Here is a 20703-nt window from a genome sequence, read left to right on the forward strand (position 1 = left end):
AGAATTGTGTACCTGAAACTTATGTAATTTTGTTAACTAATGTTACCTCAATAAATTCAATAAAAAAGAAAAAAATAAATTTAAGAAAAGAAAATTTAGTTACTGTACTCGTCCCAGAAATAAATAAATAAATAAATAAATAAATAAATAAATAAATAAATAAATCCTCTCTAATAAAATGGTAATATGCAAATTAACCATCACTCCGCTACATAAGCCACGCCCACCAGCCAAGCCACGCCCACCAGCCAATCAGGGCGAGTATGCAAATTAACCCCAATCCAAGATGGCTACAGCCACAGTGAGCAAGGTTTCCCAGGTAACAGAGGAAGCCAAGCTTTCCATAGCCATTGCAGGCCTAAGCCTCCACTCAAGCTACAAAATTTCAATTATAGAATGTAAACAAATTCAAACAAATGGCGGCAGAATGGAGCTTGAGAGAGCAGGCCACGGTTGCCTGCGGCAAAAGGGGAAGCAAAGCTTTCCGCATACCCTGGCCGGGCTCACCCGCTTAAGGCTACAAAGTTTCAATTGTAGAAGGTGAATTAACTGGCACAGAAATGGCTGCCGGAGCCCCAGGCTTGGCTCCGCTCCAGGCTACAAAGTTTCAATTGTAGAAGGAAAATAATTTCCAAATACCAGGGCCTCCCCTTGGGTTGCCAGGGGGCGTGGCTGACCTGCAAACCACCACAGGCCCCTCGCTCAGGCCGCCCCACACCCCAAGGGAACCCCCACCCTTATCTGTGACCCTCTTCAGGGCAAACCAGCTGGCCCCCACCTGTGCACCAGGCCTCTATCCTATCTCATAAAAGAGTAATATACAGATTGATCATCACTGCAACACACAATATAGCTGCCCCCATGTGGACACAAGATGGCCACCACAAGATGGCCAGTAGGAGAGGGCAGTTGGGAGGCACCTGGCCTGCAAGGGAGAGCAGTTGGAGGTGATCAATCCTGCAGGAGAGGGCAGTTAGGGGTGACCAGGTTGGCAGAGGAGGGAAGTTGGGGGCAAACAGGCTGGCAGGGGAGTAGTTAAGCATCAACTAGGCTGGCAGGAGAGTGGTTAGGGGGTGATCAGGCTGTCAGGCAGAAGCGGTTAGGGGCAATCAGGAAGGCAGGCAGGCAAGCAGTTGGGAGCCAGCAGTCCTGGATTGTGAGAGGGATGTCCGACTGCCCGTTTAGGCCAGATCCCACCAGGCCTAAACGGGCAGTCGGACATCCCTCCAGCAGTCCCAGATTGGAGAGGGTACAGGCTGGGCTGAGGGACAACCCCCCATCGTGCACGAATTTCGTGCACCGGGCTTCTAGTAAATAAATAAATAAATAAACAAACAAATAAATAAATCAATCAAAGCATATGTTGGTTCAAAATATCCCAGGAATAATCTGAAAGCAACTCCCATACAGAGGGCAGGGAGAGACCTAAGAAAGAGGCAGACCATTGCAGATGGTTAGGTAGCAGTTTAATAGGCCAGAGAACTTACTTACAAGTCTTGCGTTGAGTGGCCCAAAGACAAATATTCTCAGCAGCTGCCTGCCAGATCTGAAAAGTTGATATAGAGGCCTTAGCTGGGCCTAGTCATGTACAACATCCAACTGGTCTCAGCAACACAGGACTAGCTTCAGGCTGTGTCCTTGAGGCAACTCCTGGGAAGGGAAAAGGCAAGCTGAATGCACATTCCAAAGACCGTTGGGGTGAGCCTCCAATTGTCTTGGTCCATACTTTGGGTCAACAGGAGGTCACATCTTCTCCATGATCTTACACATCATAACAGAACATAATGGGTTCAAAGGAACACCGTCTTGGTGGGGGGAAAAGTTATATTTACACTTGAGACCAGTAAAGGAGACAGGGGAATAATTTTCAAAGCTCTGCCTCTCCTAAGGGAGGCTTATATACTCAGTTTGGTAAATAACATGTTGATTTCTTCTTTGTAACTGGATAAACTCTCAAGTTCATCCCTGTTAGAGTTTCTCTGCAGAATACTGTGCTGCATTTTAGCATTTAGTAAGAACAGCCCAGACTTGAGAGCATTGCCCCATTTCTCACCAACACTCCATTCGTGGTGACCAGCTCCTACAATTTAATATGCCCCCACCCCTTCTGCAGTGTGCCCTGAGAGGTCAGCAGGGGGCTTCACTAGCATGCATATGGCTCATTTGATGGCTGCTCTCTCAGATGCCATAGCAACAATACAATCACATGTGAGAGAAAACACAAGTTAGGACACCAATTTCTAAAATCAGGGGCATCTTTTTCCACCCAGAAACCTATGACCCCATCCATTGACTTAGAAAGTGCCCTGGGCTGGGGGGCAGATCACTCAGGGCATTGACTGGTATTCCCATGTGATTTAGCAAAGATGGTACATTAACAGACTCATCAGGTATGAACACAAAACATTCTGCTTGAGAAATGGCTGAGATTTAAGGGGTCAGGAGAGATATTCTGGTGTCAGAAACACTAGAGGAAATTTTTAAAAGAAACAAGAATAAAGATCAGGGCATTTCTGAAAGACAAAAGAGAGTGATTATCATTAATATTTTTCAATCAGGATTCTAGCAGTAGAGATGGCCCACTCTAATTAGGTAATTGGGGGAGAGTCAAGTGCATGGTTTCCTACAAGCCGAAGACTCAGGGATGCAAGTGACAGGGGAGACTGCTGGCAACAGTGAGGAAATTACACGCTAACCCTAAGGGGGTGAGGCCTGGAACCCACACCTTAGAGAAGGTGTGATCTTCAACTTAGCATTGCAGCTGGTCAAAAATTAACTTGCAGGGAGAGAGGCAAGAGAACAAATACCCAGACCTTACTTTTATATCCATAAGAGATCTCCTGCTTGGACTTCCCATTGGCAGAAGTCAAGCATAAGTCAGAGAGCCAGAGATCCCACTGATGTTGTTAGATAGGATAAGGATCTCAATGTATAGGCCATTCTTACTAAATGCTACCCTTGTTCAACATTAAATTATGAGACCAGCTGGAAACAGGTTGAGCTTGATAAGAACTCAACAGGACAAATGTAGCCAACAGAAAATGAAAGAAAGAGACAGAGAGAGAGAGAGAGAGAGAGAGAGAGAGAGAGAGAGAGAGAAAGAGAGAGAGAGAGAAAGAGAGAAAGAAGGAGAAAGAGAGAGGGAGAGAGAGAAAGAAGAAAAAGAAGAAGGAGGAGGAGGAGGAGGAGGAGGAGGAGGAGGAGGTGAGGGAGGGAGGGAGGGAGGGAGGGAGGAAGGAAGGAATGTGTAATTGACCAAATAGTGTAAACAATGGCTAAGCCTTTCCCTCTGGGGAGACAGAGCTTTTGATATGAATCCCCTGTCTCCTTAACTTGCTACAAGTAAATAAAACTACCCTGTGACAACCATGTCTCCTTCTGGAATAGGACACCCCAAGTGGCAAAGCCCTTGAGTTTGGTAACAATATGATCCACAAAGATCAGCCTCCTGGGACAAAGAGCCAGGTTGAAGGAGGGCAAAGTCTGGATCTACAGATGCAAATAAAAAATATTTAGCACATTAGATATTTTTAAGTTACAGTCAGGGACATTTTAGGATGGTATCTAAAAAAGAAGAGAGAACATCAAGAAGAGAATTTAGCAACTTACAAACATCCATATGTTACCAGACAGGTTCTGGCATATAGTGTGTAAGTTCTTGACTTGGTGCAGGAAAGAGAATGTTCATTAAAGCTGAGGACAGTGAAATAAAAGAAGGGTTTAGGATAGAAGAAGCAACAGCAGAGAGCCTAGGCGGGGCTGCTTTGGCTCTAGAAATGTTATAGGAGAGAAATGAGCCAAGGTGGGACTGCTTCAGCTCAGTGGGAAGTCAGGGAAAAGGGGGCCTTAGAGAGAGGATCAGGGGCTGAGGCTGGGTGCCACTGCCCACTGCGCCCCTGGTTGCAAGTGCCTCATGGGGATCCACAGAGTTTAGGAAGAAATAAAAAGTTCATGCCTGGTATAGGGCATGGGCTTGTGTAAGAGTGAGTTTTTGTCTTGGGGACATTTTATCCTTTTTTTCCCCAATCAGCTTTACAGGTGCATTTTTAATATGCTGATGCATCAAGATAAGTGTATAGAGGAGTTTTGGATTATTCTTTTGTCTGTTTCACTGTTTTATTTTATCTGAATTGTGCCTGGCTTTGATGTGGTTTTTAATATATTTCCCTGACTTCATCTGCCCTTGGGTTTAGCTGGCACAAATGGCATGAATTGGGTCTTTGTGCTCTACTTCCCAGACCAGACTGATTTAAGCTATGTATTCTTTGGTTAGGGAGGAGACATATAAACCATTTGCTCCCAAGTGCCCCTGGTTGGAGAAGATAAGATTTTGTGATTAACTAACTGGCTATAAGCTGCCCATCATCTCATCTCAGTTTTATTATTCCACTCATCCAGGAATTTCCCTAGCTTCTTACTATCCTGCCTCACACGGACCACAGAATCATCTTGCTGGAGAAACCAACTGCTTCACTAAAAATGTGCTCAGAGGCGTGGCCTGAAGAAATGTGCGTGCTAACACTTGACACATGAAGGATTTCTCATTTGAATTTTCCTAAATTGAGTCTGTGAACTCTTCATAATATATTATTGCCTGATTATGCCAATTCTGTAACTTCTTCCATTTGTTATCATTGTGGGTATTGGTGGTAATTGAGCAGGGAAGATGCAGGTGGTTACTATCACAGCATAACAAACCATCCCAAAGCCTAGTAGTTTAAATCAACAAACTTTATTTTTCTCATGAATCTGCAATCTGGGCAGGTTGCAGTGGGATGGCCCATCTTTGCTCTTTGCAGCTTCATCAGAGGTGGCTCAGTGGCAGCTGGAGAATCTGCTTCCATATTCCCTCACTTGCATGGCTGGCAAGTTGGTTCTGCTGGCAGATAAAAGACCAGCCAGGGGAGTGGGCCAGTGACTTCAAGTCCTTTTCACATGGTCTCTCAATAAGCAACTTGCGCTTCCTCACCACATGGAGGCCACGTGCCAAGCCCACAAACCCTAGGGAACAAAGAGGCATTTTTCCTATCTCACTTTTGAAGTCACAACCACACACTGGTTGTCAAAGCAGTCACAGAGCCCAATGAATTTCAAGGTAGGGGACAAACACTATAATTCAACAGAAGGAAAAATAAACTCAGATTACAAGAAGAATGGGTGGGATAGAATACATTGTTGTAGTCATCTTTGGAAAATACAATTAACTACATTAACAAATCATACTAAATTAAGAAATAAAATGTACATTATTTCCAAAACATATGCCATATTTTTGAAAGTGCATTCCCAATCACATTTACAATATCTTTAAATATATTTCTTCCTGCTTCTTCCCTTATATTTTTAATTTTTTCATTATAGTTCTCCAATACTTTTTTTTTCCTCTCCTCCAATGCTTGCTCTGATATTTTTCCCTGAGCACATTGCTCTTCAAGTAGTTTCGTTTCCTTCTGTAATTGATCAGCATAGATTTTCTTCAAGGCCTCTTCCTGACATTGCAGCTTTTCCCCTATGTCCTTGTAGATGGCATCAGAAAAGTGAGCCCCTCCATTCTTCTGTACCATTTCCTCTATCAGCTCCACCAGCTCCTGCAGTTGAGCTTCCTTCTCAGCCTCATCACTTGGCTTGTTATTGAAGGCACAGCAGCGGTTCCCACACTCCTTGATGACGCTTTGCAGGTTTACCTCTGATGCTGCTATAAAATCAGCCAGTGTCTGATCACCCAACTCATCTTTGCGAGTGAACAAGACGATCATGTGCTTCATGGCTGACTGCCCAAAGAGGATCTTGATCAATGCAACTGTTTTCTGCTCCTCTTCCGTGTAGCGGCTCAGCTGTGTAACCAGGATGATAGCGTGGGGCCCCGGGTAGGAGAAGAGGACACACCTACTGATTTCCTCACAGGTGGTCATCAGTGTCTCCTTGGTGTCAAAGAGCCCTGGGGTGTCCACGATACAAAAGTCCCTCCCCTTCCAGTGTCGCATTGCTCTATTACAGCTCTTGGTAACAGCGTGAGGAGCAATTTTAGATTCAAATGCTTCTCTCCCAAGGATGGTGTTTGCTGTTGCACTTTTTCCACTTCCGGTTTTCCCCACCAGAACAATCCTCAGAGTGCTGTCCTGAAGGCCAGCCATCTTCTTTCAAGAGGCTCTGTGGTGCAGGCACCAACAAGACCTCAAGGTAGGGAAGAAGAAGGGAAAAAGATACTTAGGTAAGTGGGGACCATTCTCAAACCTATTTTCTTTGTTCTTGTCCTCCGTGAAAATTTGTAATCATCTATTACTCATCTGGAGGAAATAATAAAGCAGAGTTTTCCCACAAAAGAGTACAATGTCCAGGTGCTTTCACAGGAGAATTCACTTAAACCTCTACAAAGCTGATCATCTCAATATTATGTGAGATATTCCTGATCATATAAAAAAAAAAAGGAAAGTCTTTCAATTCTTTTATGAATCAAGTGTGATGTTGATTCTAAAGGCTAACAGAGATTTGACCAATAAATAAATCTATAGACCTATCTCATTTGGAAATATTCATACCAAAATTTGTTGTTACAACATGTCTTATTAATAGATGAAGTAGAAAATTACCTAGTGCAATCAAGACATTTGCCCAAATTAAAAACTGATCCACGTTTAAAGCATTTTATACATTGGAATTATAGATAATTATCTAACATGATCTTATATAACTATAAATTTAATTTTTTATCATAACTTTTTCCCCTAGCTGAGAAAGAGTGGATTATAAAGTTAAAAATAATGAGCCTGATCACCCCTAACCACTGCCCTGCCAGCCTGATTGATGCCTAATTGCTCCCCGGCTAGCCTGATTGCCCATAACTGCCCTCCCCTATTGGCCTGGTCACCCTTACCTGCCTTCCCCTGCAGGCCTTCACCCCCCTCCCCAAATGCCCTCCCCTGCAGGCCTGGTTTTCCCCCAACTGCTCTCCATTGCAGGCCTGGTCCCCCCACAACTGCCCTCCCCTGCTGGCCTGGTCTCCCACAACTGCCCTCCTCTACTGGCCCAGTCACCCCTAACTGCCCTCCCTGCTGGCCTGATCACCCACAACTGCCCTTCCCTGCAGGCCAGGTCCCCTCCAACTGCCCTCCCTGTAGTCCTGGGTCCCCCTCAATTGCCCTCCCTTGCTGGCCTGGTCCCCCCCAACTGTTCTCCCCTGCAGGCCTGGTCCCCACAACTTCCCTCCCCTGCATACCTGGTCCCCCACAACTGCCCTAACCTGCAGGCTTGATCCCCCCCTACTGCCTGCCCCTGCAGGCCTGGGTCCCCCCCAACTGCCCTCCCCTCCTGCCTTGTCCCCCCCAACTACAATCCCCTGCAGGCCATCTTGTGGAGGTCATCTTGTGTCCACATTGGGGCAACCATCTTTGACCACACGGGGCGGCCATGTTGTTTCTTGGAGTGACGGTCAATTTGCATATTACTCTTTTATTAGATAGGATGATCTTATATAACTATAAATTTAAATTTTTTATCATAACTTTTCCCCTAGCTGAGGAAGAGTGGATTATAAAGTTAAAAATAATGAGTTATAAAGTTTTTTGATGAAGAAAAAGTAGATATTTCTCTAACATTATTTTATAGTAGAGGCCTAGCGCACAAAATTTGTGCACTGAGGGGGGGATCTCTCAGCCCAGCCTGCACCCTCTCACAGTCTGGGGACCCTTGGGGGATGTCCGCCCACCTGCTCACTGCTCCTTATCACTTGTGTGTTGCTCCTTAGCACTGCCATGGAGACAGGAGAGGCTCCTGCCACCGCTGCTCTGCTCACCAGCCAAGAGCCCAGCTTCTGGCTGAGCGGCACTCCCCCTGTGGGAGCACAGTGACCACCAAGTGGCAGCTCCTGCATTGAGTATCTGCCTCCTGGTGGTCAGTGCACATCATAGCAACCAGTCATTCCACTGATAGTTCCACTGTTTGGTCGATTTACATATTAGGCTTTTTTTATATAGGACTAGAGGCCCGATGCATGAAATTTGTGCACGGGAGGAGGGGGGAATGTCCCTCAGCCCAGCCTAAACCCTCTCTAATCTGGGACCCCTCGAGGGATGTCCAACTGCCTGTTTAGGCCCGATCCCAGTTGGACATCCCTCTCACAATCCAGGACTGCTGGCTCCCAAATGCTCACCTGCCTGCCTTCCTGATTGCCCCTAACTTCTTCTGCCTGCCAGCCTGATCACACCCTAACCACTCCCCTGCCAGCCTGATTGATGCCTAACTGCTCCCCTGCCAGTCTGTTTGCCCCTAACTGCCCTCTCCTACAGGCCTGGTCCCCCCAACTGCTCTCCCCTGCAAGCCTGGGTCCCTCCCAACTGCCCTTCCCTGCAGGCCCAGTCACCGCCAACTTCCCTCCTCTGCCAGCTTGGTCACCCCTAACTGGCCTCCCCTGCAGGCTTTATTGCCCCCAACTGCCCTCCCTTGCAGGCCTGGTCCCTCCCAACTGCCCTCCCCTGCTGGCTATCTTGTGGTGGCCATCTTGTGTCCACATGGTGGCAGGATCTTTGACCACATAGGGGAAGCCATCTTGTGTGTTGGAGTGATGGTCAATCTGCATATTACTTTTTTATTAGATAGACTAGAGGCCTGGTGCACAGGTGGGGGCTGGCTGGTTTGCCTGAAGGGTGTCCCGGATCAGGGTGGGGGTTCCTTTGTGGTGTGGGGCGGCCTGGGCGAGGGGCCTGTGTTGGTTTGCAGGCCAGCCACTCCCCCTGGTGACCAAAGCAGAGGCTCTGGTATCTGGGGTTTATTTATCTTCTACAATTGAAACTTTGTAGCCTGGAGCAGAGCCAAGCCTTCTGCTTGCTCCGTGATGGCAGTCATATCTGTTGGGACTTATGTATCTTCTATAATTGAAACTTTGTAGCCTTAAGTGGAGGCATGGGTGGCCAAGGTGTGTGGGAAGCTTGGCTTCCTCCATTGCCGGGGGCAACCCTAGCCTCCTGCTCTTCCCAGCTCCATGGCCGCCATTTCCGTTTGGATTTATGTATCTTCTATCATTGAAACAGACTTGAGTGGAGGCCTAGGCCAGCAAAGGCAGGTGGAAAGCTTGGCTTTCTCCATTGCCAGGGAAACCCAAGCTTCCCTCCTGCTCTCTGTGGCTGTAGCCATCTTGGTTGGGTTTATTTGCATATTTGCTCCCGATTGGCTGGTGGGCGTGGCTGGTGGGCATGGCTTGTGGGTGTATCATAGTGATGGTTAATTTGCATATTACTCTTTTATTAGATAGGATAACTGTAAAGTTAAAATTTTTGTCATCACCATTGTTTTAGGCAGGTAAAAAGTAGTGGATTATAAAGTTAAATAGTGGATTATAAAGTTCATTTGGATGAAGAAAAAAAAGGAAAGTTATTCAGCACAATGAAGAAAAAGCACAGGAAGAAGGGCTAGCTCTGCCAGGAGCCAAGCACTGTAATTTCTATTATTATAAAAGTGTGATATTGTTGTACCAATAGAGAGACCAATGAAACAAACACAGAAAATTCAGAAACAGACCAAATTAATCATTCCTTATTCATTTATATTCAATTCAATTACACTATGTTACAGTTAGATTCAATAAGACAGCATACCACATCAAGGGAGCTAACGATGTTGTAATAAAGTAACTTTGGGGTAACTGTATAACCATACAGAAAAAATATATAAAATTGCATCCATTGCCTCATGCCATTCAAATTGCAAGGAGATTAGAAGTTTAAATGTAAAAAAGGAAAAAAAAAAGCATATAAATAAAAGAAAAAAGCATGGGTAACTTACTGTATTTGTAAACTAGAGGTAAGGAAAATATTTCTGAGACTTAAAATAGAGTAAAGAAAAGGATGAGTAAATGTGATAACATTAAAAAATCACAGATAATGTGGGATAAAAAAACACCTTTGAAAAATTAAAGCAAAAATGTCAAATTAGGGGCAGTAATATTTTTCAGCTTACAACAAAGGAAATAAATGTTCCTGTTATACACAGAAAATTAAAAGGTACAGAAACCAAATACCAGTAACTTGATAGAAAATGGAGCAAGAGATGGGAATAAACATTCAGAGAAAAATGAATATAAATGTACCTTGAATATATCAAAAAACATTAACATACACTCAGAGAAAAATAAATCAAAACAAAAAATAAAATCAATAAAAATATTAATTAAATACACCTCTATTTCTGAAGTGAGATACTATTTAACACCTCCATGTTTGGCAAAAATTCAACATTTGCTAGCATAAACTGTTGGCAAAGGTATGAGGGAAGCAAGTTCTCTCCTGCATGGCTGGTGAGAATGGAAAAACAGTCCAAACCCTACAGAAGGGAAGTCAGCACTATGCTGCCAACGTACATATGCATTTTGTCATTCATTGTCAATTCCCCATTTTAATATTTATTCCTTAACTACACTGAGAAAAATGCAGAAAAATGACACATCAGGCTATTTATTGCATCATTATTTGTATTAGCAAAAGATCAAAAACCTATCAAATGGCCATCAGTAGGGATTAGTTGTATTACCTAAGATATAGTCACACAATGAAGGACTATCCAACTGTGAAAAGGAATGTGTCTCTCTATACAAGCATGGAGAGGTCTCCAGGATACACCATTAAGTGGGGGGAAAAAAACAGTGAATAAAATAATGAGAAAATAATGTAGAGTTTACCTACCATTTCTCTAATAAGAAAGAATGTGCACTACATATATAAAATATAATACATATCCTTTTTATATATATGAAAAGGCAATAGCAGGATACTCTAAAAACTAAACCAACAAAAATTTACTTACATGGGGATGGGAGAAGCAGGGTGGAGGGAACAAGGACGGAAGCTGGAAACTGGTTACACTAAGATTTCATAGATTTGATCTTGTACATAATTATACAAAAATATATATTTTTTAAAATTCTAAAACCAAAATGAAATGGCAAACTCTAATTGTATATTGTGGGGTGGATGAATTGGTCTAAGACACTTAAAAAAAGCAATAATTTCATTGTCCATCTTTAGTGTTATTAACTTAAGTTTAAAAAAATAAAATCATTTTCAAAAATCCTATTCTTGTGTGTGTATGTGTGTGTGCAGTTTTGAAGTCTATTGAAAAGGAATAGAGATAATAATGAGCCCAGTGACAATGACCACCCTTAGTGCCTCTATTGTGGTTTTCAAATGCTATTTCCCACCAAAATTAGGGTTTTATAAATAAACTATTGATTCTAGGAATAGGCAGAAAATGCTTTAATTGAGACTTCACTCTCTCGTCAATAAGAAAGCCAGGATGCTCTCAAAAATCACTGGGATCTTATGGAAAGGACTTAAGAGCTAACCTCAAGAGAATCCACCTGGACATTGATGGGGCAATGTGAGCATTGATAATAACTCAATTGAATCAAATATATCAGGTAAATCAAATAAATGAGTTCATAACATGGCCTTCTACTTAAAATAGTCAATCGCCCCCTTGGAAGTGTGCTAGGAAAGCATCTTCTTGTTATGAACATTGAACAAAAAAAAAAAAAGGGAAAGAATTGAGCATTTATCTTGTCTTTCAAATACAACTGTACTTTGTGGAAATGAGAGAATGGTGGGAGGGAACTTTTTTTTATAAGATATTTTCCATCTAATAAATAAGGTAAGAATGATAGAATTTTATATCATCACTGTTAGTTTTGATTGAGTAATTAAATCAATACTCCTCCCCTGGGAACTGGCTTTTCAAGCTATTTCACTATGGACATTCCCTTTGCTGAGACCACATTTCATTTGTGGTGACCACATTCCATTTTCTCCCCTCCGGGTGTGCATAAAGAAGTCTCTGCCCAAAAAAAGCCTGCCAAAAATCCTTTAAAAGCCTCTGACCCCAGTCACTGGGGGCTGGAACCATCCATGCTCAGCCACCTGGTGTGGGGATGATGGAATAAATTCATAATCCCTCACCACTCTGGCCTCCTGCATTCCTTCTTTGGCAACATAACAATCACTTCTGACACTCAATGAAATGTAGGCCATCGTTAATGTCGATTAATGTCAAAGAAAGAGAGACAACTAAACATTATATGCCTTCTTAGGGAAGTTTACAGCTGAATCTATGGTGTATTTCCACCAAATAGTCAAACCTGAGTCAGATCAAGCCTCTCCTTAAATAATTTCACCCAAAACACTGGAACTAGAAGAGTGGGTGAAATGACACCATGAGAATGTTAATCAACAAAATGTAAACTGCCCGGTTCTTTTGGGAAAAAGACTTCCTCCTTCTTACACAAAGAAATTTTCCAGAAAAAAACAGGGAAGATGAGAAAGCTATATATTAAATTAAATATAAGAGAAACCAAACAATTGCAATTTATGAATCTTAATCAGATCCAACTTCAAACAGTTTTTTTAAATTATGAGACAATCAGGGAAATCTGAAGGCAACTGTTAACTTTGTAAAAAAATTCTATTTGTTTTTTGAAGTATGATTATGATCATATTTTTTAATGGCCTCAACTATTTACTGATAAAATAAAACAATGACATTTGCTTCAAAATAATGTGGTGTGGCTGGGAGTGGTGAGTATATAGAATATATATACTATATTATAGATGAAACAAGATTAGCATCACTTAATAATTGTGGAAGCTTGGTCTAGGTACATGAAACTTCCTTGTAATGTTCATTTATCTTTCAGTAAATTAATATTTTTCAACAATAAAAATTTGATATATGTGTAATATAACCACTGCTGACATTCTAAAACAAGCACTCCGATAATTTTTTGTACATTATCTCACCTACTCCCCTATAATAGCCTGCAAAAAGCTAATTTTATTATTCTAACTTTTTAAATAAAGACATTGATGTGGCTTGAAAATGCTGAAACACTTGCCCAAGGTCACAGTGCTAACAGGTATTGGGCAGATCAGGGATCAAATTCAAAGTCTGTCTGATTACCTCCTTCCCTCCTAACCACTGCACACATCGGCCTCCTCTCGGTGTCTTCTCAGGATTCTAAAATTACATCGAATCAGAGCTAGATCAAGAGAGGGCAGGGAGGAGAGTCCACACTCTTTCCAGAACAGAACACTTTTAGGAAAAACTGTAACGAGGGCCATTAAGTGGAGGGTTTCATATACACTGTTCTCGTAGAATAGCCAAACCTTTATCAATGACACCCCCTCCTCATCTCACATGTCACACTACTCAGGTTAGAGTTTCTCTCTGCTGAATGATGAAAAGGATACAGCAAACTACAGTCCAGATTTCCTCTGCCCTTAGTGATGTGGGCAACCCCTAGAGTCACCACACTCTCCAGGATCCTGCTTCTTTTTCAGTAAAAAGAGGGAGTTGGACAGGTCAGTCTCCAAATTGCCTTCAAGCTCTACAGACCTGCCTTGGGGACACTCATTTCCTATTCAGGGAAAAGGAAGGCTTGTCAGGCAGCCCTCGGTGTTTTTCAGAGCAGCAAATGCATGAAGGTGCACCAGTCAGCACAAATGTGTCCTGTTCAATACGAGACATATAACATCTATAATAATAAAAGGGTAATATACTAATTAGACCGGACATCCTTCCTGCCCAAGCCGGGGCCCAAGGGAAGCCAGCCCAGGTCCCAGATGCCTGCCAGCAGCCAGAGGAGGGAAGCCAGGGTCCCAGGTGCTGGAGGGAAGCTGGTGCTGGCAGCACAGGGAAGGAAGGCCTGCTCTTGCAGGAATTTTCATGCACAAGACCTCTATTTGTACTAATAAAGCTCCTGACCCCCTCCATACCCTCCTTCACTACCCGCGGACAGCACCCCCCTGCTGTGCTTCTGGCACAGAACGTGAGCCTTCCTGCGACCAGAACCCACACCATGTACACTCCATGGACCTACTGCCCAAACAACTCTAGTGCTAAGAAGCAGTAAGTCTGCTTCTCAGCCAGACTCACCTTCTTTTCAAACAGTTGATGAGTTCTCAAATTTTCTCCAAAGGTACTCTGCCAGCTGGTGCTTTACTTTTAACTGTGAAGAAAAATTGTTCACACCCTCTGAAACGACTGAGTCAGAAAGCATAGATTGGGTGGAGCCAATGGAGTAACTGTTTGCTTTTAAAGAGACAGTATTATTTCCCCTAATTTGGTGGGTGGTCTCATTTTGCCAAGTTGAAACCTTTTCCTCCATGTGCTTGCTCTTGTATCAAAATTACCAAAGCTATATTTGTGTTTTGGGTTATAGTAGTGGATCCAAAGATCCTTATTAAATGACATAAATATTGTCCAAAAAAGCCAGGCACAGTGTCTGCCACCTTCCCTGGGAGACTGGGGTCATTCTGGAAGAAGAAAGTTGGACATGGGACTTGGTGTATACTCGGGTCTTGTTAGTGATGGTACAATATGGGTTTTGAGTCTGTTCTCTCAGGAAGGTCTCGAGTTACTCATTCAGAAATTATCAAAACTCAGGTACAAAGCCAAAGGGGCATAAACCATTGGGAGCCAAGTGGAAAAGAAGAAGGAGAGGCCTGGGAAAAGTCTTCCAATGATCATAATCTCTCTGTGTTTGTTTGTTTTTTTAGTATGGTTCTTGTATGGTTGAAAGTCTATATTACATGACATATAAAGATGTACCCAGGGAGTAAATGCAACTTTCCCTCTCACCCTTCCTACCTTCTCCCTCTCCAGGCCCAGACAGAGGCAGCTTATCCTAGATTTACCATGGATGGATCCCAAAGGATCTAGAAATTGTTTTAAAGTGAGAGGCAGGCTGTTGAATCTCTCATGGTTGACAAGATGTTCTAGTTGTCTGTTGCATCACCACAAATGGATTAAATTTTGATTACACATTTTGCTTCACTAGATTGAGAGAGTGTGTTAGTCAATGCTTAAACTTGAGGGTAGGTACTAAAAGGGCCAAATGTGACAGAAGTGACAATAGGGTTGCTACCCATGGAGGGAAGCAGATATATTTGGAAATGATGGTGTAAATGGCCATATTATTGGACCAATTATTGGTATTGATGACTTCGGTAACCTTGAAGGAACCCAGGTAACAGTTTTTCTATTTACAATAAAGACACAGATCAGGGCCAGCTATGTAATTCACAAGGTCTGGCACAAAAGGAAAATACCAAGCCCATTGTTTTAAATCATGATTAAAAATTATACACTCTAAGCACAGGTCCTTGAGCAACCCTACAAGTCACACATAGAGGAAGCTCACCTTCACAGGCTGCTTATATATGAGTCCAGAGCAGAGCCAGAACTGCATCTCCTGCTCAAAATATCTCCACCACTGCCCCGGTTTCACTTCATTCTCCATATTCCCTGACTGAAACGTGTCCTGCAAGAAGCTGCCTTTTATGTTTTCTTGGACAACTAATTGCTTCTCCAGGCACACTCATAGGTTCCCCAAAGGGAAGAGAGACGTGGGTGAAATAGAATCCATAGATGCTATAGGAAATAGGATGCGGTCTTGAATGGTCATAGCCCTGAGGTCCTTGGCCATGGAGGAGCATCTTGAAAACAGCTCCCATCACTGTACCCTCTCTTAGAAGTGACCTCCCTCTAGGAGACTTTTGATAGAAGGAATTTTGCCTCATGTCTCTCCTGTGCTGTTCAGTTGGCCATGCTTCTCATCCTTAGGAGCTTCTTTTCAAATCCAGCTCTGCTGTGAGCCACCTGTCTCTTTGCTGCTGGTCCCCACCTGCAACTTCATGAAGGTGCTCTCCCCCTCCTAGGATGCTGCTCCTTCCACATAGTCAGAAGGAAAGAGATGAATGTAGAGAAAGACGTGGCTTCCTATTTTAAATTTTCCTATTATTCCTTTCCCCCTTTATGCTTTACATCATGGACATACATGTCAATGTGTAAATATATGGATTTTTTTTTAAGATTGGGGTTATAAAATACATTTCTTTAACTTCTATCAGAGTCTGCCTTGTGGAGTTCAAGGCTCTTTCTTCTGCTCAAAAATTATTACAACTTTGCAAAAATAATAACAGTAGGTAAAAGGAATGGTTTCTTTTGAACTGTCCTGACACTTCCATAATGAACAATTAACTTGGTATATCAGTTGCCTATTGTTGCCATAACAAATTACCAAAAAATTAGTTTTCTGAAACAATGCAAATTAATTTTCTTAGTGTTCTAGAGTTCAGGAGCCTGAAATTAGTCTTATGCAGATAAAATGAAGGTATCCTCAGGGCTGAGGGTATCTCCAGGAGAGAATCTATCGCTTGCTTCTTCCAGCTTCTAAAAGCTTCCAGAATCACTTGTTTTGTGATCACATCACTCCAATCTCTGCTGCCATCATCACATTGCCTTTTTCCTCCTTTGATCTTGCCTCCCTCTTCTGAGGGCCTTTGTGATTACATGTAGGACCCACTCAGATAATCCAAGACAATCTCCCATCTCAAAGTCATTAAGTTCATCACTTCTGCAATAAGGTAACATTTATATGTTCTGGATTAGGACATGGTTATCCTGGGTTTAGGGAGGGTGTAATTTTCAGTCTACCACATGTGGATAAGTTAACCTTTCTGTAACTCCCTTTAGTGATCTTTAAAGAGGAGTATTGACTTCATAGGGTCAGTGTGTATACCAGGAAGTGGGGTTCTGCTGTAAAAGAAATGCTTAATAAGGACACATATGTAACATCTTAATCAATAAAGAGATTTAAAAGTGCTTAAAATATGATTGTGTTTGGGGAATTGGGAAATGCACAGATACTGGGAGCATTCTGGGGCACTTGATAGGAAATGCCTAGATATCCTTGATGAGTCTGTTGCTGGGAATTTGAATATTAAAGGTGAGATCTCAGTTCAAATTGAGGACTGTGGTATTGGACACTGGAAGAAAGGTGATACTTGTTACAAAGTGGGGGAGAAGTCGCTGAGTTATGTTCTCCTACTAGGTGCAAAGAAAATCTTGAAAGCAATACACTTGAGTTTCGAAAGACAGTTTGGAGGGTACAGCCTGGGTTCTCCTTATAAAATGCAACAGTCAAGAAATGAGAGCAATGCATCTGTCAGCCAAGGACCTCCAAGGGTTGTCAGCAGCCACAAGGAGCTGGGAACTAGCAAGGATCCTCCCCAGCACCTTCAGAGAGACCATGGCTCTGCCAACCTTTTGGTTCTGGACCCCTAGAACTATGGGACCATAAGTTTCTGTGGCTTTAAGCTACACATGGTAATGGGGCTGGGATCTGTCACTGTCTGTAACTACACATGGGATACTGTGTTACATCAGCCCTAGGAATCTCACACAACACCTTTCTCCTTCCCTGTTCATGTTTCCTAAGCTCAGCATCCCAGAGATTTCCCCTTCTGCATGAGCTTGTGGTTACTACAGTAGTCTTTCCCACCCCCACCTGCACATCTGGCCCAGGTGGACCACAGAGGCTGCTGATGAGTGAAGTGCTGGCTTTCTCAGAAAGGCCTTTAAACTCTGCCTGACCCTGTCTCTCAGCAATGCCTCACTGCCCAGGGCTCCCAGACCCTATAATCAGCACCACCCCATTCTCCTTACTTTTACAGTGTCTGAACTCAGCCCTTTACTGAAGAATTTAGTAAATATATGCAGCACCAAAACAAACCCCCAAATTTTTTCTTTTTGAGAGAGAAAGTGGAAATGAAGGGCTCCAGGACTCTTACTGGAGTGGGCAGACTACCAAGCTGGAGTGAGCACAGCAGGTCCTGAGACAACCTCTGCCTGAGAGCATGCTCCAGGCCCACTGGCAAGAGCCAATCTCACACTCCAACAGAATAACCAAGTCACACAAAAGAATACATAGTTTCACAAAAAGTCAGAGACAAAGACAACAATATGGTGGTTACTAGCAGAAAGGAGGATGGGGATTTGTAAGGGGTAAATGGAGTCAAATATATGGAGATGAAAGAGACCAGAATTTTGGTGGTGGGTACACCATGTAATATATAAATAATGTACCATAGGATTTCACACTAGAAATACGCATATTATTAATAACCAATGTCACCCCAATAAATTTGAATTTTAAAAATTATAGTTTCATCTAAAAACATAGTAGGGCCTCATTCTTTCAAAAGTAAAACAAAAAGAGTGTCCGTGCATTTAAATACACAGGAGCCACCTTGCTCGGCTGGCAGCACACAATGCTAATGTATCTGACAGTGTGTCCCCTTCTGTTAACACTGGTTTTGTTCCATGAGCTACAGAGCAGATTGTCATATTAGCACATCAGCACTATTGTCTGCCATTAACACGTGAAATGCAGTCAGGAAAGATGTATTGTTCTGGTTTTGCCACTAGCAGAATCTATGGTTTTGGACAAAAAGATAACCTCTCTGAGGCCTGGAATCTCTACAGAGAAGAAGATAGATTAAGTGTCATATCATCTAAGTCTGATGCCTTCCAAGGAATTACACCATGCACCTGTATCTGGGTCTTGCCCCATGAGAACAAGTCCTCAGACTCTCCTACTGGTTTGAATCCTGAGCCATGACTGCTTACCGACACTTCCTCTCAGATGTTGGTTGGTTGTAGTGATAAACCCGTGCCAATGAACAGGGGTCTTCATGGGAGAGCACATGGAGGGACCAGTCCTGGGACTCTTGGCTTGAGGGTCTGTGTGAAGGAGCAATATCACTGTGGGCCTCGGCTCCCATGCTTTGAGTGCCTGGGGTCATCAGAGTCATGTGTAGTTACAGACAGTGACAGATCCTAGCCCCGTTACCATGTGGCACCAACAGCCAAGAAGGCTGGAAGCAGGGAAGCAAGTGTGCTTCTCCCACAATTCTCTGCCACTCTCAGCACACCCTCCACTCCCTTCATTACTCATCTGCCAAGACTTTTTAGTCACCTTACTTCATAACCCTTTGTTTGCTTGGACAACCCTGAATTCTTAGCCCTTCCATGACCATAGGGGCAGAAGAATAGGCTCCTTAGAACAGGAACCCAGAAAGAATTCAGAGGCTGCTGGATCCATCTGTTAACATTCAGTCATTTGCCTCCTTTCTGGGATTTTCATTTTGGTTTGCATAATTTCTGCTGTTATCTGCATTTCTTCCTTTTGGGTTTAAATTGACTTTTTTTTTCTTCACTCCAGTTCTCCCATAAACATATGTCCTTAGGTGCTTTATTACTACTGATAAATGCTGTAAGTACATCTTTACCAAGGGACAAAGGTGCAATTTTAATGTGTATCCAAGTGTATCACAGCACAAAATATTTTATTGTTTCTCATAATCCCCTCTATTTCCAAGAAATGAGCTACAGGATGATTTATTGTAAATTCACTTGTGCAGAGGAAAGCATGCATCCTGCCTCCACCGCAGCACTTTCCAGCCCTTACTTCCTCCTTGTTCTGTTTAACTCATCACTTGAAGTTTCGGTCACAGCACAGGCTAGAAAGGCTAGGTTACAGGGCCCATGCCCCCTTATCTGTACCTGCTGAAGTGTTCAGAGGGGTGAGAGGAGAAGGCTGAGCCAAGAAAAAACTTCACCATAAAGATCACCCTGAACTGTGTTCAGGGTCACTTTGGATCCCTCCTAGGCTGGTGCTGTCCTGAGCATGAAATGGAGGAGTTTTCCTGTGAGTCTCCAAACCTTCACCTGTTCCTCCTTCAGAGCAGGCACAACACTTAGCACTTTGACTCTGACATGAGCCAAACAAAATAAATTCTACTCTGAATTGAACCAGTGCTCATGAATGTTGCCATCTTTCAAATTCTAACAATTATATTCTCAAAGCTTAACTGGTGAATAAACAGCTGATGCAGCCTCATCATTTTGGAATATTTCTTGAAGAAATATCACTTGGAAATATCACTTAAAATTAGAATTAGGGAACTTATTTATGAGCTGTGAAAGACCACAAATAAGTATTTGGAAATATAAGGAGGCACCAGCATTTCTCCTATCCTCTGCAAGTATAACGCATCTGCATTGATTGGAAAGCCAAGGACCCCAGATAAACAATGCAATCTAGAAGGCAAGGGAGCTGTCACCTAGGCCCCATTTAGCAATAGTTCATTCTACTCCACTAAAGAACAACAAAAATGGAACACTAAATTATACAAAATCCATGCACTCAACAGGAAGGAAGATGAGGGGAGCTAGCAGAGTAACCAACATTGAATCTAAAACTACTGACTGGGTTTCCATTTTCAGACAGGATTGTGAGGGGCCCTGCAGAGTTATAGCTGGTGGAACAACCATATATGGTGACATTTTTTACAATTAAAGTCTCTAAAACTGCCCTAAGGTAACATAGCAAATGAAGAAATGTTAATTTTTTATAATGTACCAAATTTTAGTAACAAGAGTGAGAATCTTAACTATCTTCTCTGCAGGCCTGGTCCTCCCCAACTGCACTCCCCTGCAGGCCTGGTCCCCCCCCTCAACTGCTCTCCCCTACAGGCCTCGGTGCTCCCACAACTGCCCTTCCCTGCAGGCCCGGTTGCCCCCAACTGCCCTCCCTGGTAGACCTGGTCCCTCCCAACTGCCCTCTCCTGCTGGCGTGATTGCCCACAACTACCCTCCCTTGCAGGCCTGGTCTTTCCCAACTCCCCTCCCTTGCTGGCCATCTTGTGGCAGCCATCTTGTGTCCACATAGGGGCAGCCATCTTTGACCACATGGGGTCCGCCATCTTTTGTGTTGGAGTGATTGTCAATTTGCATATTACTCTTTTATTAGATAGAATAGAGGCCTGGTGCATGGGTGGGGGCCAGCTGGTTTGCCCTGAAGATTGTCCTGGATCAGGG

The 20703-nt window shown here is 43.2% G+C and overlaps 1 protein-coding gene and 1 pseudogene across 2 annotated transcripts in view; both read right to left on the reverse strand.

Annotated features, from left to right (window-relative positions):
* Positions 1-20703, reverse strand: part of LOC307108109 (GTPase IMAP family member 4-like) — an 87839-nt pseudogene that overhangs the window by 8319 nt on the left and 58817 nt on the right. The window lies entirely within an intron of this gene.
* Positions 4882-13973, reverse strand: LOC307108348 (GTPase IMAP family member 7-like). Its single transcript, XM_079786252.1, has 2 exons — positions 13915-13973; positions 4882-6174 (listed from the first exon to the last, which is right to left on the reverse strand). The coding sequence occupies exon 2, from the start codon at positions 6132-6134 to the stop codon at positions 5247-5249; it is 888 nt and encodes a 295-aa protein (XP_079642378.1). The 5' UTR covers positions 6135-6174; positions 13915-13973; the 3' UTR covers positions 4882-5246.

The sequence above is a fragment of the Cnephaeus nilssonii genome (assembly GCF_951640355.1).
Source record: "Cnephaeus nilssonii genome assembly, chromosome: 12".
Taxonomy (NCBI): Eukaryota; Metazoa; Chordata; class Mammalia; order Chiroptera; family Vespertilionidae; genus Cnephaeus; species Cnephaeus nilssonii.